Raw genomic sequence first — 17,574 nt, forward strand, 5'->3', positions numbered from 1 at the left:
CTGGTCATGATATGGGCAGACCTTTTAGAATATTTTAGGGCAAATTCCCATTTCTAAGTTTGGATAGCATCTGCGTTGTTAATTCAGATCTGAAAAGGCTTCTTCCTGGTACTCAGGCGCAGTCCTTAAATACCATCAAACCATCTCAACCCTCTTCCACAGACACTCCAATCTATTCAGATGGTATCTGCTGCCAAACGGCACCATGAAGTTTCAGTTCTCATTACTTAGAACGGCTGAAAGTGGCAGAGAGGTGATTCTGAATAGTCACCTCATGCAGGTTATTTGATACTGAACATCAAAAAATTACCGTGATCCATCATGCATCGAGGCTTTTAAAAATATAGATTCTCAGACCTCCCTGATAATTCTAATTCAGTAAATCTGGGGCGGGTCCCTGGAATCTGAATTCTCGTAAGCTTTCCAATTTCTCTTACGGATACATACACGTATACAGACAGGCATATATACCTATATCCCCTAGCGGCAGACGCTGTATAGTGCCTTTAGACCAGAGGGCACCAGTGTTGGCACCATACAGTCATCATGACAAGGCAGGCCTAAAGAAAACAAGGGAGGAAGCAAGGAAGAAAAGCTGCAGCAGAAACAAGGCCTCCGTCCCGGTGCAGCTCCCGCTGCCGCGGGGGGGGGGGGGGGGGTCCCCGCCGACCGTTAACGCATTAGCCCCAGCGCCACGGGCGGCCATGCCCCCGGAGTCGGGCTCAGATCAGAATCGCCTCGATAATCAGCGGCCTGGGACAAGCCCGGCCTCGTCTATCTGATCAATTCATCACTTCTGAGCGCCGGGCCCCGTAGGACCGGCTCCGGGACCTTCAGGGCCGCGGCGATGCCGCCGCCTAGGGGGCCTCGCTGCACAGCGCCCCGAGGAGTGGGCTTCGCAGGAGGGGAGCTTCTCATTTCGGGTCGGCCCGGCGGGGCTGGGATCACAACCCGATCAAATAAGATCAAGGTGTAGGCGGGGGGAAGGGCGCAGGGGCGGGCACGCGCACTCGCCTTGCACGCCCCACGCTCGCACTCACACATGCGCCCGTCCACTCACACGCTCGGCCAGCACGCGCCTTCCACACAACACCACAGCACAATACACACTCCCCGACCCCAGGCCGCTTTCCCTCCGTAAAGCAGCGGAAGTCCGCACCCTCCTTTAAAGCTCTCTGCCCCTCCCCCGCCTCGGAGGATTCTGGGAGGAAACGCCGAGCGCAGGGCCCCGTCGAGCGATCGCTCTGCTGCCCTCTCGTGGCTCGGAGGGGAACCCAGGTCCCAAGGAGGGACGGGACAAATTCCTACAATACTGAATCATGGTTGTCTTTTGATCTTTGTGCAGCTACAAATTTATATCCATACCTATAATTTTTCTTTAATCTTTGATCCAAGTCTTTGATCCAAGTTCTGGAAACAAGATGATTCAATCTCAGGAAATTTATGGGTGAATGACTCTTTTCCCATTGAGGTGAATCCTGGTCATTACCAACAGCAGCTTGCCCAGGAGCTCCTTCCTCCAAGGGAGAAGGCAAACATTATTTTACCAAAGGGAAAGGTGAGAAGACATCATTTAAATCCAAAGACTAGGTAGTCAGAATATTTGTAATATGAGTAAAGGTAGGAAGGCATATCCCTGTCCTCACAGAGAGCCCCCTTGCTACCCAGAACTTGATGGTATGGCAGTCATATTGCTGAACCTTCATTTACCCTGATATCTTTTAAAACATATCTGAGGAGCCAGCCCCAGGGCTGAGTGGTTAAGTTCACGTGGTCGGCTTCGGCAGCCCAGGGTTTCGCCAGTTTGGATCCTGGGCGCGGACATTGCACTGCTCATCAGGCCATACCGAGACAGCATCCCATACAGCAGAACTAGAAGAACCTACAACTAGAGTATACAACTATGTACAGGAGGGCTTTGGGGAGAAGAATAAGAAACATATCTGACTTTCAAACTCCAGAACGAGTAGACTGAAAAAAAGTAGTGATTATATAAGTAGAATTAGTTCCTTTCACAACAGAGAGCACCATTTTAATGTCTCAGTTGCTGCTTTCGCCTTTTTCAATGAAATAGGTATGCGTAGGGAGAAGATAATTCAGAAGAACTTTGGAGATTAGTAGAAACCATTTGTGAATTTATAACTTGTGCTAGTCCCACCGTGCATTTGGAATAAACACATGGGGGGAAAGTATTCATAGCATATGCCAGAAAAGTACTCACTGCATATGCCAGAATCCCCTTGGCTCAAGGATATTCTGGTTAACCTGATAACCTCATTTGAATGAAGAAGTTTATGGCTGGTAATGGCAGATGATAACTGTATTTTAACAGCAGTGGTAGTAAAATGTATTGGGGAGTTTTATCTACCTTATTTAATACACACAAAAATTTACTCATGTATATATGCTGATACATATATCAGCTCCCCCAAAAGAGAAAGCTATACCCTCACAGATTCATACATTCAGTGACCATCACAATGGGTTAACAGGAATGATGCTACTCACTAATATAAACTAAAAAGGTATACACACTATGGGCAGACTCCAGGGGAGTACTGAATAAAGTTCAACAAATTCAGCATGTGACAAATAAAATGGAAAAAAATGGTAGGGAAAGAAATTTTATTTTCAAGGATTTGTGAAGACAATGGTGAATAAAAAAATTGTGTTTCAACTATAAAAAGGTGACTTCCTTCCACCCTGGCATATAGGGTTTATGGTGATGCCAGTCTGAATCAGAGGCAATATTGCTATCCTCACTCTTCCACCCCTAAAAAGACTCCCTTTGAGGAACAATTTCCTGCAATTTTCAGTCAAAAATATATGACACATCAACCAAAGTAATGAGTTAAACAGGTTTCTGCTCATCTGCTTACATAAAGTCAAGAAATGAAATAAGCTGTGTATTTCTTGCTGTAAATTACCTTCACTCTGTACACTTTTGGGGTACATTCTGGTATGAAAATATCTCAAAATATAACAATTCAAGAGTTTAGGTTAAGATGACCCACACAACAGGCTGTAAAAATTGGTTTGAAGAACTAGAACTGTGAAATAGAACTAGTGTAAAACATGAAGCAGCTCTAAGCACCAAGCTTAGAGACGTTAGCCCTATTAGAAAACAAAAGTCATTAAAGCTACAAAATAACAAGTGCAAAACGTGCTGAACCTGTATTTCCAGGGAGTGACATTCTTGTTGGCCAACAGATCCAAACTGACACCCACAGGTGTAACTCTTCTTTCCTGTTCCACTAGATTTCCTTTCTCTCATGTGAAAGAGCCTCAGAAATGACAATGGAAACCATATGAATCATTGAAATTTACCCTGTGGACCAATTCCTGAAGAGATAACAGCCATGACTCCGAGATGATCAGACATGTAGTGTTTACTTGATGACCTTCTATACTTCTAAAAACCCTCAAAGCACTATACTGCATAATTCAGAACCTAAACTTCCTAGCACCTTTTGTCCTTTTGGAGTAAGACAAAAGACAATTTATTGCCACACAGGGGTCAACCACAGCTACCTTGTCCACAGTCAAGTTTCACTTTAATGGACAATTCAACTGGTAGACTTATACCTATGCTTGCATTTTACAACAACTTAATTTCAGACCAACTCCTTCTTAAAAAAAATAGAGAAGTTCTAGGCTTCATAAATGCAACAGTTGATCCTTTTGCATATATGAGGAGGGAATGGAGAACTCTTCCCTTCAAACGTTGAGTCATCTAAAATGATTTGCTCAGGGGCTATCGTACTCCATGGAAAAGCCCATCAGTCTCAACTGCAAACCTCTGCTTTCCTTTACTTTAGAAAACACCCTCATTTTATTCATGGATTCTATAAACTGTCCAAACATGCCTAAGAATCTCAGCAACTTCTCTCACTTACTCAAATTTCTCATGTTCTTATAATACACAGACTTTCCAAGAGACAGCTAAAGAGTACCGCAATAGGAAGAAAATTAAGAGTTGGCCAAGACAAACAAGTAATCAACCAAAAATTGCCATAAAAACCCAGATTTAAACAAAGAATAAGTTTGTATATTGGATAACAGGACAAAACTTCCATCTAACATCACAACAAATTCTTACACTGGATGACTTTACTAGTATATGAATATACTAGATTTATTTATCTCTTCTACTCTAACTGCAAATATATTAAACAACTATTTCTTCAATAGTTTCTCTTTCCTCTAGTTGTGGCATTTAAAACTGAGTAACAGTGTATAGCACTCAGTAATTTAGAAAATACAAAAGACTTTAGGAAAATAGCAACAATGCATTCATTTTCCATATACCATTTGATGGGGTGAAGTCTCCTTTTGGGGATACTGGTGAATAGAACATTTCTTCTTGTCTAAGTTACTGCTTTCTGGTCTCATCACAGACAGATAATTCCCAAGTCTTATGTATGCCCAGATTCTCTTGGCAAAACTCTTGAGTTACCAGCCCACAGCATAGCTATTTCATCTGTTCTCTTTTTGCAATGAGGACCATGCATCTCTCTTATGTTCCCAGATGGGTATATGAAAGACACATTTCCAAAGCCAAAACATTTCTTGGCATGTATAACTCCTGTTTCCTACCCAGTCCCTCTCCCAATTTGCCAAATCCAAATCAAACAGTGAAAAAAAAGTCAAGTCTTGAAGATTATCACTCCTTCCAAGAGGTGTGAACACAGCCTATGTCGTTCCCTTCTGAGCCTCAGTTTGAAAAGACTCTGATGAGGAGCTAAAGAACAAAATAGGTGACAGGTTTTTAAGCAGGAGCTATGTAATCTTATCACCGAGGGATGTAATTCATCTGGACATTATATGCTCTCTGCCAAGGACTGATTTACACACAGATCAAAGTAAGTTGGCTTTCTGGAGTCTCCTGAAGCATAAATAATGTCTGTAACCATGAAGAGTTTTCCCCACATATGGCAGGGGCAGATGCTATGGTGTCATCCTGGGGACTTGGATGATTTTAGCTGAACTCTCCTACGGTGGGCCCAGGCCCCGACAGGTTCTTCACCCTCGTCCCCTTGGTTGGCAGTTGGTGAGATGGATGCTTTGGAATTCATTTTATAAATAGGACGTAAAAGGCCATTACAATGCAGGCGATTGCCACAGCAGCATGTAGCCTGGTTCCAATCACAGCGGCTGGCAGACAAAAGTAAAAAGAGAAAAGAAATCACACGCTGCCCTTTACAGAAGTCCTCACTTTCAAGGTGATATTGTGAAATCTCTAGGCACAGATGAAGAGACCTAGCAAGGGTCTCAAGAACCCATCCAGGAATGTATTTAAATACTACCCTTAAGCTCTAGGTTCTAGGTCAATAAACTGTTTGTATTTTGCCCTATTTTGAGAAAAGACTTAGGTAGGTAGGATTCCAGACAAAGGTGTCCAAAATAAAAAGTAAAAAAAATCTGAGCTAATGAAATCAGAACTTAAAAGAGACTCCAATATATTAGTTCCAGGAATTCAGAAAAACTTTCCAGGGGCTGGCCCTGTGGCCAAGTGGTTAAGTTCACGAGCTCCGTTTCGGCAGCCCAGGGTTTCACTGGTTTGGATCCTGGGTGTGGACATGGCACCGCTCATCAGGCCATGTTGAGGTGGCGTCCCACATAGTACACCAGAGACACTCACAACTAGAATATACAACTATGTACGGGGATACGGGGTGGGGGTGGGGGGCAGCTTTGGGGAGAAGAATGAAAAGAGAGAAGATTGGCAACAGTTGTTAGCTCAGGTGCCAATCTTTTTTTTTTTTTTTCTGCTTTATCTCCCCAAACCCCCCCCACCGTACATAGTTGTATATCTTAGTTGCAGGTCCTTCTAGTTGTGGGATGTGGGACGCCGCCTCAACGTGGCCTCACGAGTGGTGTCATGTCTGCACCCAGGATCCAAACCCTGGGCCACCACAGCGGAGGGTGCGAACTTAACCACTGAGCCACGGAGCCGGCCCCTAAGGTGCCAATCATTAAAAAAAAAAAAAGAAAAGAAACAGAAAAACTTTCCATTGGGAAAATATTCCTCCGAACAATTCCAGTCCAGCCTAAAACTGTTTAAATTTATATACTTTTACTCCATGGAGAACACTAAAATTACCTTGATGCTAAAATAAACAATTATGTAAAAGTGGAACCAAATACAATCCCAGCCTATCCCATCCCCCACTTTGTAGCACCTCACTGCCCAGAGATGGCAATCTCTTCTCCCTGTCCAGATATGATCTTACCTTTGTAAAACACACCCCAAACTCCCTTCTTCTCTGACAGCAGCCAGGTTTTGAGACGAGGGACTTTCTTGAAGTAGGCACAGGTGCAAACAAAGAGCAAACCAAACACCAGAATCCCGTCCAAGGAGTACACTGTTACAGAAAGAAAAGAAAACTTTGGTGTGAATCTAGCTTGGGACAGGTGATCCCACTTGAGAACTCCCAGGAGAGCAGAGTGTGCCTGGTATACCATCAAGATGATAAGCTCATCTGCAGTGCCAATCCTTGCCAGGAGGGAACCAAGGTTTTGGGATAAACAAGGCCACCTTACTGTTCCCCCAAATTGCTTACAGACATCCCGGTTAGAATAATTTCACTGCCCACTCCCTTCCCCTTTCAAGAAGTACAAATCCCGAGAAGAGTACATCAGTTTATGTGGAAGCAGCCTCCCAGAGATGTCAGGGCTGGCAATAGGTTGAGAGAAGCATAAGAACTCCTTGGAGCCTGAGCTGAGAGAATTAAACATGTTCTTATTATAAACCACTCATGTGATAAAGGAGAGCTAGATATTTAGCCAAGTCTCAGATCTGCATCTGTTGGTGAAGAATGTGTTAAGGCAAAAAATAAAGCTTAATGGAAATTGCAAGAGTTCGAATCCATATGACTACAATCTTACTCTTCATGCATGATACAACTCAAATTTCTGCCAGAATAACAAGAGATTCTTGTAAAAAATATACATATCTAAGGCTTCAACATAGTAGAATAATTGTGGGAAAAAAGCTTTGAACAATTAATTCTATTTCTTATATACATATACCAAGCTATTTTGTGTACATACAAGCGCAATGAATCACCTAGCTGCAAAAAAGATATCGGACCACAAAGGGGGTGAGGGTGACTAAAATTTATTCAGAAATTATTATGTCAGACTGCTTGCATTTCCTGGTTCCGGCGATTTCTTCCTCTAGGTGATGTCCCTTCTCCTACTATGTGTAGTAATCTCAGACCTCCGACTACCCAGGAAGCTCTAAAATGGTATTTTACATAACTAGCATGTGCCAGTTCTGGACCACTTTACCTCCCTCTCTCCCTCCAATAAAACTATCTCACAGGTGTCACATAAAAAAGGGTCCAGCAAATTAATACATACACTGAGTTTTTACAAAGAGTGATACCTTCAGGTGCTAGTCTTTTTCTCCCATAAGTTTTTGCAGACAATGCCAAAACTCATGAGGAGGTGAAATTTGAGTCTTCAGTGCCAGGCTTATGGAAAAGGTACTTTTAAGAAATGCTTTCCTGTGTCCCTCAAATCATACTGCCTCAGCGGCCTCGTCTTCGTTCCTGTAAGGCTGACTCTTAAGACCATGAAGGCCCTGCTTCCTGCCCTTCTCTGAAATACAGATATCAAGTCTATAAAGTGTTTGAAGAGTCCTGGAATATTAGCTCAGATAAACAGGGTGGCAGCTGCCACACCATTTAGAAGAGGCAGAGTCTAAAGCCAATCCTTGCAACACTAGCCAGGGTCTCCAGATGGGATCACCCAGGCAGGACTTTAGAATCAAACAAGAGAAAGCTTCCCAGCATTTTTTCAAACAAGAACTTTTTTAGGGTCTACATTCATCCTCAAAATGTGTGAGGCTTGAGATTCTCTGTGATTTCTTGGTCGTCCCAATGAGCCTACTGTCCGAAAGTATGAGAATGTAGGGGGCTGGGAGGAGGATCCTCTCTTCCCTGGTGCTAAGCAACAGTTCAACCCGGTCCGGCCTCCCCTCGAGGCCTTTAAGGACCAGAACGAACTTCCAGGAAGGGGAGAGGGAAAACACAGGGTAGAGGTCGAGAACTCGGGGTGTAGGCACGAGAGGCAGTGGTGGTTATAGATGGGCGCAGAACGGGGGAACCCGGGAGAGGGTGGGGGACAGGAGTTAGGAGCACCGAGGGGCCAAGGGGGGCTGGGCTGGGAGGGGGCGGGGAGAACGGCCACGTCAGTCCCAGCCCCGCCCGCCACGTTTCCCCTCGTCCTTCACTCCCATCCTCCGCTTTGGGCACTGGCTCTCACCGTTCGTCATGGCGCCTGGACCCGGGCCTGGCTAGGGGGTCCGGGGTCAGCGGTGGTAGCGGCGAAGGCGGCGGAACCCAACTCCCGCTTGACACTTCCCGATCCGGCCGCAGCGACGGGCAGGAGCCTTAGTACGCAGGCGCAAGGGCAAAGTGGCGAGCGCCAAACGCAATCAGGAGTGGCGAGCAGATTGCCGAGCTAGGGGGGGCCTGGGTGGGTGGTGCTTGCCTGATTACGCTCTTGTAAGAGCACTATCCAGAGGCTTCGTACGTGGTCATGGTAACCCAGTCTCTTTTGGGTTCTCCTGTGAAGTTACTGCTGGGGCGTAACCTGACCTTTTCGCCTCGGTGTGTTTGGAAAAGTAAAGGCTTGCAGTTTTGCATTTCATTTTGCGCTGCGGCCCCTGCTGTGTGTGAGTGGTGTGTTTGTAAGCAGGCCACCTACGACGGAGAGCTCTGCGTCCTGCCCTTCCACTTACGAGGACCGGAGAGCAGGGTTCAAGAGGCGGCCCCTGCGACCTCCGGGCCTGTCCTTGCTGCGCGGCTCTTTCTTACTCCTTAGGGAAATCTGTATAGTTAGGCTACGTCTGAACTTGCAAAATGAAATAAGGAACATTATATCAAAAACGAGTCGCGTATTTCATATGCTACAGCTCCACATTGTTGGGAAACATTCAGATCATTACATTTTTGTATGGATTTTTCTTTAAACCATCAGGAGAGTCTTGATTATCTCCTGTATGTAGTTAATGCTCGGGTCACCTTGGCCACTTGAACCAGTAATCGGCCATATCTTGACAGCGCTTCTCACAACACTTGCACAACTGGACGAAAGATATCGTCAGTTTAATGGTGGAGTGGGGTGGAGGAGACAAAGCCACAGATTCCTTTTTGTAAACTGAAAGCCTTAATTGCACACAACTCGACCTGCTTTATTAGAGTCCGGGAGAATGTGTGACTCTGAGTCCTCCGAGGAGAAATCGTTAAGTACTATAGTCCGCAGCGGTTGTCGAACTCCTAAAGGGACTCTCTGCCCCTCTTGCTGTAGTGCCATCTGCTGGCTGGGGCCTGGTTGGTTACGCGGAAGAAAAGCTACCAAAGCCTCCATCTAGGAGCTGGAGTGGAGTGGCAAGCCAAAAAAGTCTAATGCAGGACATTTCCTTGCAAAAGTATACATAAATGCAGAAACAAAAAGCAAATGGAAAATATACGGGACAAAACTTAAGACAAAGCCAGATAAATGCGTGCACATATACATGCAATGCAAATAATCCAGAATCAATCTATAAATCAAAATTAGGGTGAGTTTATTATGAGCCAGATCTGAGGATTAGCCGAGGGCGAAAGAGGTAGGGTGTACAGAGTGGTTATATCCCATCTTGGAACAAAGAGCATACATCACATATGATAAGAATGTCTCATTTACAGTAATCACGAGATTGCTTTGCTGGCACAGCAAATTGGTGAACACAGCAGGTCAATGGTCACAATTAATTAATCCTTAGTTCAGAGAGAGATGCTTATCCTTAAAGAGATGCTGATACGGGGGGAAGTTACGTCCCTATCTTTAAAGGCATCATTCTTGTCTTTGGGGCATGGTAAATATTTAAAGCAGATATACAATGCATGTGCAACAGGCCACGTCAGGCCCTTTGGAAAAACAAGGTCAGGCCGAATTAGTTTTAACCCAAATGGCTTCCTTATTTACTCCATTTATTTATCAACATACAGACAAATCCCCCTGCCCAAAAGAACTGCTCAGGACCACTCAGAAAAAACAACAAAACAAAAATCCCTAATTGTCTTGGCCTTTGAACCTTTCATCGGTTGTTATTGAAAACAGCATTCAGCACTAATATCATCACTAGCAACTGACTGTTAATTCCCTGAACCACGGCTGGATAAAGACCCCAAACTAGGGGCTGGCCCCATGGTGCAGTGGTTAAGTGTGCACGTTCTGCTTCAGCCGCCCTGGGGTTCACCGGTTTGGATCCCGGGTGTGGACATGGCACTTCTTGGCAAGCCATGCTGTGGTAGGCGTCCCACATATAAAGTAGAGGAAGATTGGTAGGCGTCCCACATATAAAGTAGAGGAAGATGGGCATGGATGTTAGCTCAGGGCCAGTCTTCCTCAGCAAAAAGAGGAGGATTGGCAGGAGTTAGCTCGGGCTAATCTTCCTCAAAAAAAAGACCCCAAACTATTCTAACCACAGCCTAAAGAAATTTGTATTCACTAATTGGACTGAATCACATAGCTCATCTTCATCTAAAAAATTTCTCCTCTTTCTTGGACAATATGAAACTACATTATCCTCGCTGACCTGTACCTAACTGTTGTCTTTACTCAGGTTCTTCTTCCACTTAAATATAGATGTTCCTAAGATACCCAGACCCTCTTTTTCTCATTGTTAACCTCACTTTGCGACCTATTCTTTTCCATGGCTTCAGCTACCACCTCTACGCACAGTTCTTTAGTTGATGTCCACCCAAGCCCCAGTTCTACATTTCTAACAGATGTTCTTCTGACAGCTGAAATGTTTAAAGCCAAACTCATTCCCCCTCTGATTTCCCAGTTTCTCTGATTAATATTCCTTTTCCCTTAATCATTAAATTTAAAATTTGTAAATAATATTTGAATCAATTAACTCTTGTTTTCAAAATGTCATTCAAATTGCCCCCTTTTCAATCCTACAGCCATCACTTTAGTGATTTTACCATTTCAGTCTTTTTTAAGCACCAATTATATCTTCCAACAATGAAAACTTACATTTGTATAACATTTTTACATTTTCATAGCAAACATACCTTTGTCATATTATCTTATTTAATCCTCACAACTGCCTTATTACACCTATTTTAGAGAGAAACTGAGGTTTAGGGTAAGGACTGTCCAGTATCAAACACAAACAATAATTCTGGTCTTCTGAACTCAGGACTAGAAAATTTTGCTCCACACTACAACTGCAGTTTCCTTTAATAGCAACCACTGCCTGCTGAGTATATGTCTGACTCTGACTCCCTACCCTGCTATTAAAGGCCTTCCAGCAGCATTTTCCACTGTTCCCCTCTCTGGACTTTAAGCTTCAGCTGCGAAAAGACTATTCTATGCTATTCAAATGTTCTCTTTGCCTTCACATTTTTGCTCATGTCATTTACTCTTTTGGAGATAACTTTATCTTCTCATTTTGTACTATGTGGAAGCCACTCCAATTTTTGTCATGCTCTGAAAGTTAAGTCTTTCCTCCCCTGTCACCCTCAGAGTTTAAGAATAAAGTTTAACGGGGGCTGGCCCCATGGCTGAGTGGTTAAGTTCGTTCTCTTTACTTTGGTGGCCCAGCATTTCACTGGTTCGAATCCTGGGCCTGGACATAGCACTGCTCATCAGGCCATGCTGAGGTGGCGTCCCACATGCCACAACTGGAAGGACCCACAACTAAAAATATACAATTATGTACTGGGGGGCTTTGGGGAGAAAAAGGAAAAGTAAAATCTTTAAAAAAAAAAAAAAAAAAAAGAATAACGTTTAACGAGCCAGCCCTGATGGCGTAGTGGTTAAAGTTTGGTGCTCTCACCACTTCAGTGGCCCAGATTTGGTTCCTGGTTGCAGAACCACACCACTCGTCTGTCAGTACCCATGCTGTGGCGGTAGCTCACATAGAAAAACTAGAAGGACTTACAACTAGAATATACAACTACGTACTAGGACTTTGGGGAAGAAAAAAAAGAAGAGGAAGATTGGCAATAGATGTTAACTCAAGGTGAATCTTTCTCAGCCAAAAAAATCCCAAGTCATACTTTAAAAAAAATAAATGAATAAAAATAGATTTTAAGGACAAAGAAATAACAGTTGAAGAGCTGGTAAGAGTAATTAGTTTGCTAATTATTTCAAAGGACAGTGATAGACCACAATATCTTACTTTGATTAAGTGGTTATTTTTAACTCTGGTCAGAATTTACCCTTTTCTGTTTCTTCTTTTTCCATATGTCTGTCTCTCTTTCTTCTTCTTCCTACTCTTTCTTCCCACTCTTACATTTATTTCCTTCCTTCTTTCTCCCTCCACCATAGTTTTTCATTTCCTAGGTTTTATAAAGTATTTTACCTTTATTATTGAATAAAGTGAATCTCACCAGATTTTTATTTCAAAATAAGCTATACCAAGAATTTTATATTTAAAAAAATTACATTCTGTTTTCTCTTGGTAAAACTGGGTTATAATGATTTCTTCTTCTACCATTGTTGAAAGATTAAATGAATTACTATTTACAATAATACCTGGCATGAAGTTGGTGCTCCACAGATGTTAGCTATTACTGTTGTTCATTTGTTTAAAAAATACTTACCAATGTCTACTATGTGTTGAGCACTTTGCTAGATTTTGCAGGAATAGAGGTAAAAATGAGTCCCTGCCCTCAGGGAACAAAATATATTGGGGAAGATAGATGAATAAACACATTTCAGCAGAGCACAGGCATTGTGTTTGTAAAGATATTATCTTTGATCTTCACCACCGTTTTGCAGAATATTTTTTTCAATGAGAAATCTGAGGCTCAAGAAGACACATGGGTGAGATCACAGAGCTAGTTAGGACCCAAACCCAGGTCTGTCTGACTTCAAAACTCCCTTCCCCTTGTTATCACACTGCCTCAAATTAGTATGATACCTCCGCTGATACTGATCTTTGATGATTTTATTCCGAGCATTACTGTTTCGCTCAACCTGAAAAGCCCCACAGCCTCACATCAGGCCAAAGCCTGGGTCATTGGCTCTTGCAGCCCAACTACAAGGAATAAATAGAGCCCCACTGGCAGGGGACTCAGTTCATTTCAGCCTCCACTGGAGGACGGGCAGTTGTTGCCAAAAGCCTGTCAGTCAAGAACAGTGGCCTGTTTGTTTGGGTTGTTGCAGTCCCTGTGCGAACACTAATCAGTCATGGAGACCATAACGATGGCATTCTGGTTTAACCAAAGAGTAAGTTCAGTCCCAAAGGCACAGCTTGCAACAATAGCTTTATTTGAATTACAACATATTTGAAAAGGGATGTCAAACAGGCATTAATTTATGCTACAGATATTTGTTCTGGGACTTCTAAGGAATGTGCTAGCCTCTGGGAGCCCAAAGATGAATGAGAAACAGACTCTGTTCTTAATAACTTTAAGATTTAGTAGACAAGATAAGCTCTGTGTATAAATAACTGGAAAATACAGTAGAAAGTGAGAAGTGTTGAAGGAAAATGAAAACTAAGTGCCGTGAGAGGGTAAAGGAGAAAGTTCTTTCAGCTGGAGAGCTCAGCGAAGGCTTTATGGAGCAGGAGCAGACATTTTAGCCAGGCCTGAAAGGCATGTAGCGTTTCAATAGAAAGGAAAGGTATTCTAGTGGGAAAGGAGTAGAGTGATCAAAGGCATGCAGATGGGAAAGTACAAGATAAGTTTGGGGCACAGCACTCTTCCCTTCCCCCTTCACTCAAGACCTCCGTTCACTCTCAGATCTCAGGTCAAACCTCACTTACTCAAGGGAGTTCTCTGACCTTGGGTCCCCTTCCCCTATTGTAAGCTTCCAGAGCATACAATACCATTTTAGCCACAGTCCCATAGCAAGTACTGAACATTTTACAGGTGCTGAATAAGTATTTGTTGCATGAATAATTGAATGTGGCCTTGAGGAACTGGAATGTAGAGTTCATGAAGGAGAATAGCAGAAGATAATGCTGAGAGGTTGGTTCTTGAATAAAAACAGCTGACACATAGCAATGTTTACTACATGCCAGGTACTACCCAAAGCACCTTATGGGTATTAACATCTCTAAGCCTCACAGTAACCTTATAAGGTTGGTAACTAGTATTATCCCCATCTCACAGATGAAGAAGTGGATGTACTGAGAGGTTAAGTAATTTGTCTCAAAGTAACAAAGCTTATGTCATACAGCTAGGATTTCAAACCCAACTCACCTGACCTTGGAGCCTGCCTGTTTAACCAAGGAGTGTGGGCATTATTTGGTAAACGATGATATGGTTAAGACTGCATTAGATTATTGTGGAAATTCTGAAAGCCATTTAAAAAATGACACTATCTCACTAAGCCTCAAACAGGGAGCAGCATTGCAGAGGTCTGTACCCTGGGGCAGAGGGGTAGGAGTCAGGGTGGAGGGTGGGACTGCACAGTTTCTGCCTGGATTTGGCGTCTGGTTGGTACTTCCTGCCTGCCCTCTCCCATTATGCCTCAAGTCCACCACCCAGCCTTCTGCTTTCCTCTTTTCTGATAGTCTCGCCCTTGCCATTCCTTCCAAATTATTCTCACAACCCAGCTCTACTTCTCCATTCTATAAGCTTCCCCTGTCTGCCTCTCCACTGACTCTATTCTCCTGTGAACAGACCTCTTTTGTCATTAATGTTTTCTTTAAAAGCTCATTCCACTTTTTTGCTATAATGCAAACCTGGCTTTTCCCAGCTGTTAGCTAAGTGTCTGATGCAAATTCACAGCCTTATTATTCATTCAATAATAATTTATTCAAAGCCCACTTTCCTTGATCCTACTGCACTCTTAAGGTTACTTTCCCTCTCTTTGTTTTTCTACCCTTCAGTATCCAACTATACACTCATTCCTTAACCTTTTATAATCCGGCTTCCATCGTCACCATTGCCCTCAAACTATTTTGTCCAGATTATTCTACCACCTCCTGTCAAATCCAGAGCCTTTTCTTAAATCTCTCTTTTATTTTTTTTGAGGAAGATAAGCCCTGAGCTAACATCTCCTGCCAAACCTCCTCTTTTTGCTGAGGAAGACTGGCCCTGAGCTAACATCCATGCCCCATCTTCCTCCACTTTATATGTGGGACGCCTACCACAGCATGGCTTGCCAAGCGGTGCCATGTCCGCACCCAGGATCCGAACCGGCGAACCCCGGGCCGCGGAAGCGGAACATGTGAACTTAATCACTGCACCACCAGGCCGGCCCCTTTAAATCTCTTCATCTCTGTAGCACTGAGCACACCGGGTCACTTGCTCCTTTTTGAAATTTTTTTCTCCAAAATATATTCTTCTTCCCTCCTCCTCTGTCTCTTCCTCCTCTTTCCTTTCTTTCTTTCCTTTTTTTTTTTATCTTTTGCTACCTTTTGAACCATTCTTCCTGTCTTTCCTGTCTCTTCATGTACCATTTCTAAGGATCTGCCCTTTGCCTCCCTCCCCTCTTGCCTTTGTTCCTGTACAGTCTTTAAACTATCACCTTCGTGTTGACGTCTCCCATACCATTTCTCTAGTCCTAAGTTCTCTGTGGATTTCTAGGCCTGCACTTCCAATTGTCTTTAAGACATCTCTAGACTCTCAAACTCAGATTGAACTCATTTTCTTCACTCCCCGGTTGCTTTCCCCTTTTACTTTCCAATTTATATTTATAGCATTCCACCCATCTGGATGTAAAACTCTCTCTCCATAGCTCTCAGATTCATTCAGTCACAAAGTCTTGTAAATTCTCCTCCTAAAGTTCCTTCTTCCTCTTAATTCAGGTTCTAATCATCTCTCATCCTAGGTGGTCTCCCTGTAAGTGATCTTTTTTAAAAAGAGAGGGTCATGTGACTCTTCTGTTTAAAGACCTCCCTCTGCAGTTTGAAGTTCATTCTCTGAAGAGAACATTCAAGGCCTTTCACACTCTTAACTCTAGATTCATTCCAGCCACATTTCCTGCATCCCCACCCAGCAAACTTGGCTCTGGCAATCCACCCGAAACAACCTGTAGAAGCACACCATGACTTTTCACTCTTTGTGCTTTATTTCTGTTCTGCTCACAACACTGTAGTTTTTTTCCTCCTTTATATTTTGCTTTTTCTCCCCAATTCCCCCCAGTACATAGTTGTATATTTCAGTTGTGGGTCCTTCTAGTTATGGCATGTGGGACACCGTGTCAGCATGGCCTGACAAGCAGTGCCATGTCTGCGCCCAGGATCCGAACCAGCAAAACCCTGGGCTGCCGAAGCGGAGCGCGCGAACTTAACCACTCGGCCACGGGGCCAGCCCTTCCTCCTTTATGTTTTGGATCTCAGGTTCAGCAGGTCGAATTATTCACACTCCACAGTTCATGACATACTCTCATAACTGACCCTTCCAAAGTCCTTCACCTGTTATTTATCTATGCATTCCCTTTATCCCTATTCTCATCTCTCCTACCCCGCAACTGTTCTAATGTATTTAATGTGTAAGCTTTTTTGTATGTTACTGTAAAACATGTATTTTTTGTGTATGTATATTTAATTTACATAAAAGGTAGTGTGTTGTAAGTCTCATTGTGCTTCTTACTTTTTAAATTTAGCACTATGTCTTTAAATTTTGTCTATGTTCCTAATCTATTACTCCTGATTGTTGCACAGTACTCCCTGGTGTGCATCCACCACATTTTACCTATCCACTCCCCTGATAATGGACATTGTGAATGCTTTATACCTAATCCCCTGGACAAGACCAGCATTTCATCCCTACCTAACACAGTTCTCAACTCTATCAGACTCAACAATCTTTTTGTGTGTGTGTGAGGAAGATTTGCCCTGAGCTGACATCTGCTGCCAATCCTCTTCTTTTTCTCCTGCTTGAGGAAGACTAGCCCTGTGCTAACATGTGTGCCAATCCTCCCCTTCTTTGTACATGGGATGCCTTCATAGCATGGCTGATGAGTGGAGTCGATCCGCACCCAGGATCTGAACCCGCAAACCCTGGGCTGTTGAAGCAGAATGTGTGCAACTTTAACCATTTGGCAACAGCGCTGGCCCCAACAATCTTCTTAAATAACAAATATAATGTATGTTTTATTATTCTAAAATGAAATTCACAGATAATATAACCTACTGTGGTAGGCAGCCTCTCAGATAACCCCCAATGATGTCTGCCTCCTGGTATGCTTATCCTTGTGTAATCCCCTCTCCAGGAGTGTGGGTTGCGCTTATTGACTTCTAGTGAACAGAACAGGACAGAAGTGACGGGATGTCAGTTCCAAGGTTAGGTTACCAAAAAAACTGTGGCTTCTGTTTTGGGTGTTCTTCCTGGTTCTCTCCCTCATCTGCTCTGAGAGAAGCCAGCTGCCATGTTGTAAGCCACCCTATGAAGAGGACCAAGTGGCAAGGAACTGAGGGAGGCCTCTGGCAACAGCCAGTGAAGAACTGAGGCCCTTAGTCTAATAACCTGAAGGAACTGAATCTTGGTGAAAACCATGTGAGTGACTTTGCAAGAGGATCCTTCCACATCAATACTTCAGATGAGACTGCAGCCTCAGCCAACACCCTGACTGTAACATAAGGAACCTTGAGCCAGAGGCACGCAGCTA

General features: G+C 43.5%; 1 protein-coding gene and 1 non-coding gene across 2 annotated transcripts; both read right to left on the reverse strand.

The window, feature by feature from the left end:
• Positions 1–722: 722 nt before the first annotated feature.
• Positions 723–1,144, reverse strand: LOC111773712 (small Cajal body-specific RNA 2). The gene has a single exon (XR_002808405.2). It is a non-coding gene; the product is annotated as a small Cajal body-specific RNA 2 (non-coding RNA).
• Positions 1,145–2,608: 1,464 nt separating this feature from the next.
• Positions 2,609–8,411, reverse strand: TMEM167B (transmembrane protein 167B). Its single transcript, XM_003365083.5, has 3 exons — positions 8,272–8,411; positions 6,234–6,365; positions 2,609–5,154 (listed from the first exon to the last, which is right to left on the reverse strand). Exons 1-3 carry the CDS (start codon positions 8,279–8,281, stop codon positions 5,072–5,074), a joined length of 225 nt encoding a protein of 74 aa, XP_003365131.1. The 5' UTR covers positions 8,282–8,411; the 3' UTR covers positions 2,609–5,071.
• Between the last annotated feature and the right edge of the window lie 9,163 nt (positions 8,412–17,574).

The sequence above is a fragment of the Equus caballus genome, chromosome 5, assembly GCF_041296265.1.
Source record: "Equus caballus isolate H_3958 breed thoroughbred chromosome 5, TB-T2T, whole genome shotgun sequence".
Classification (NCBI taxonomy): Eukaryota; Metazoa; Chordata; class Mammalia; order Perissodactyla; family Equidae; genus Equus; species Equus caballus.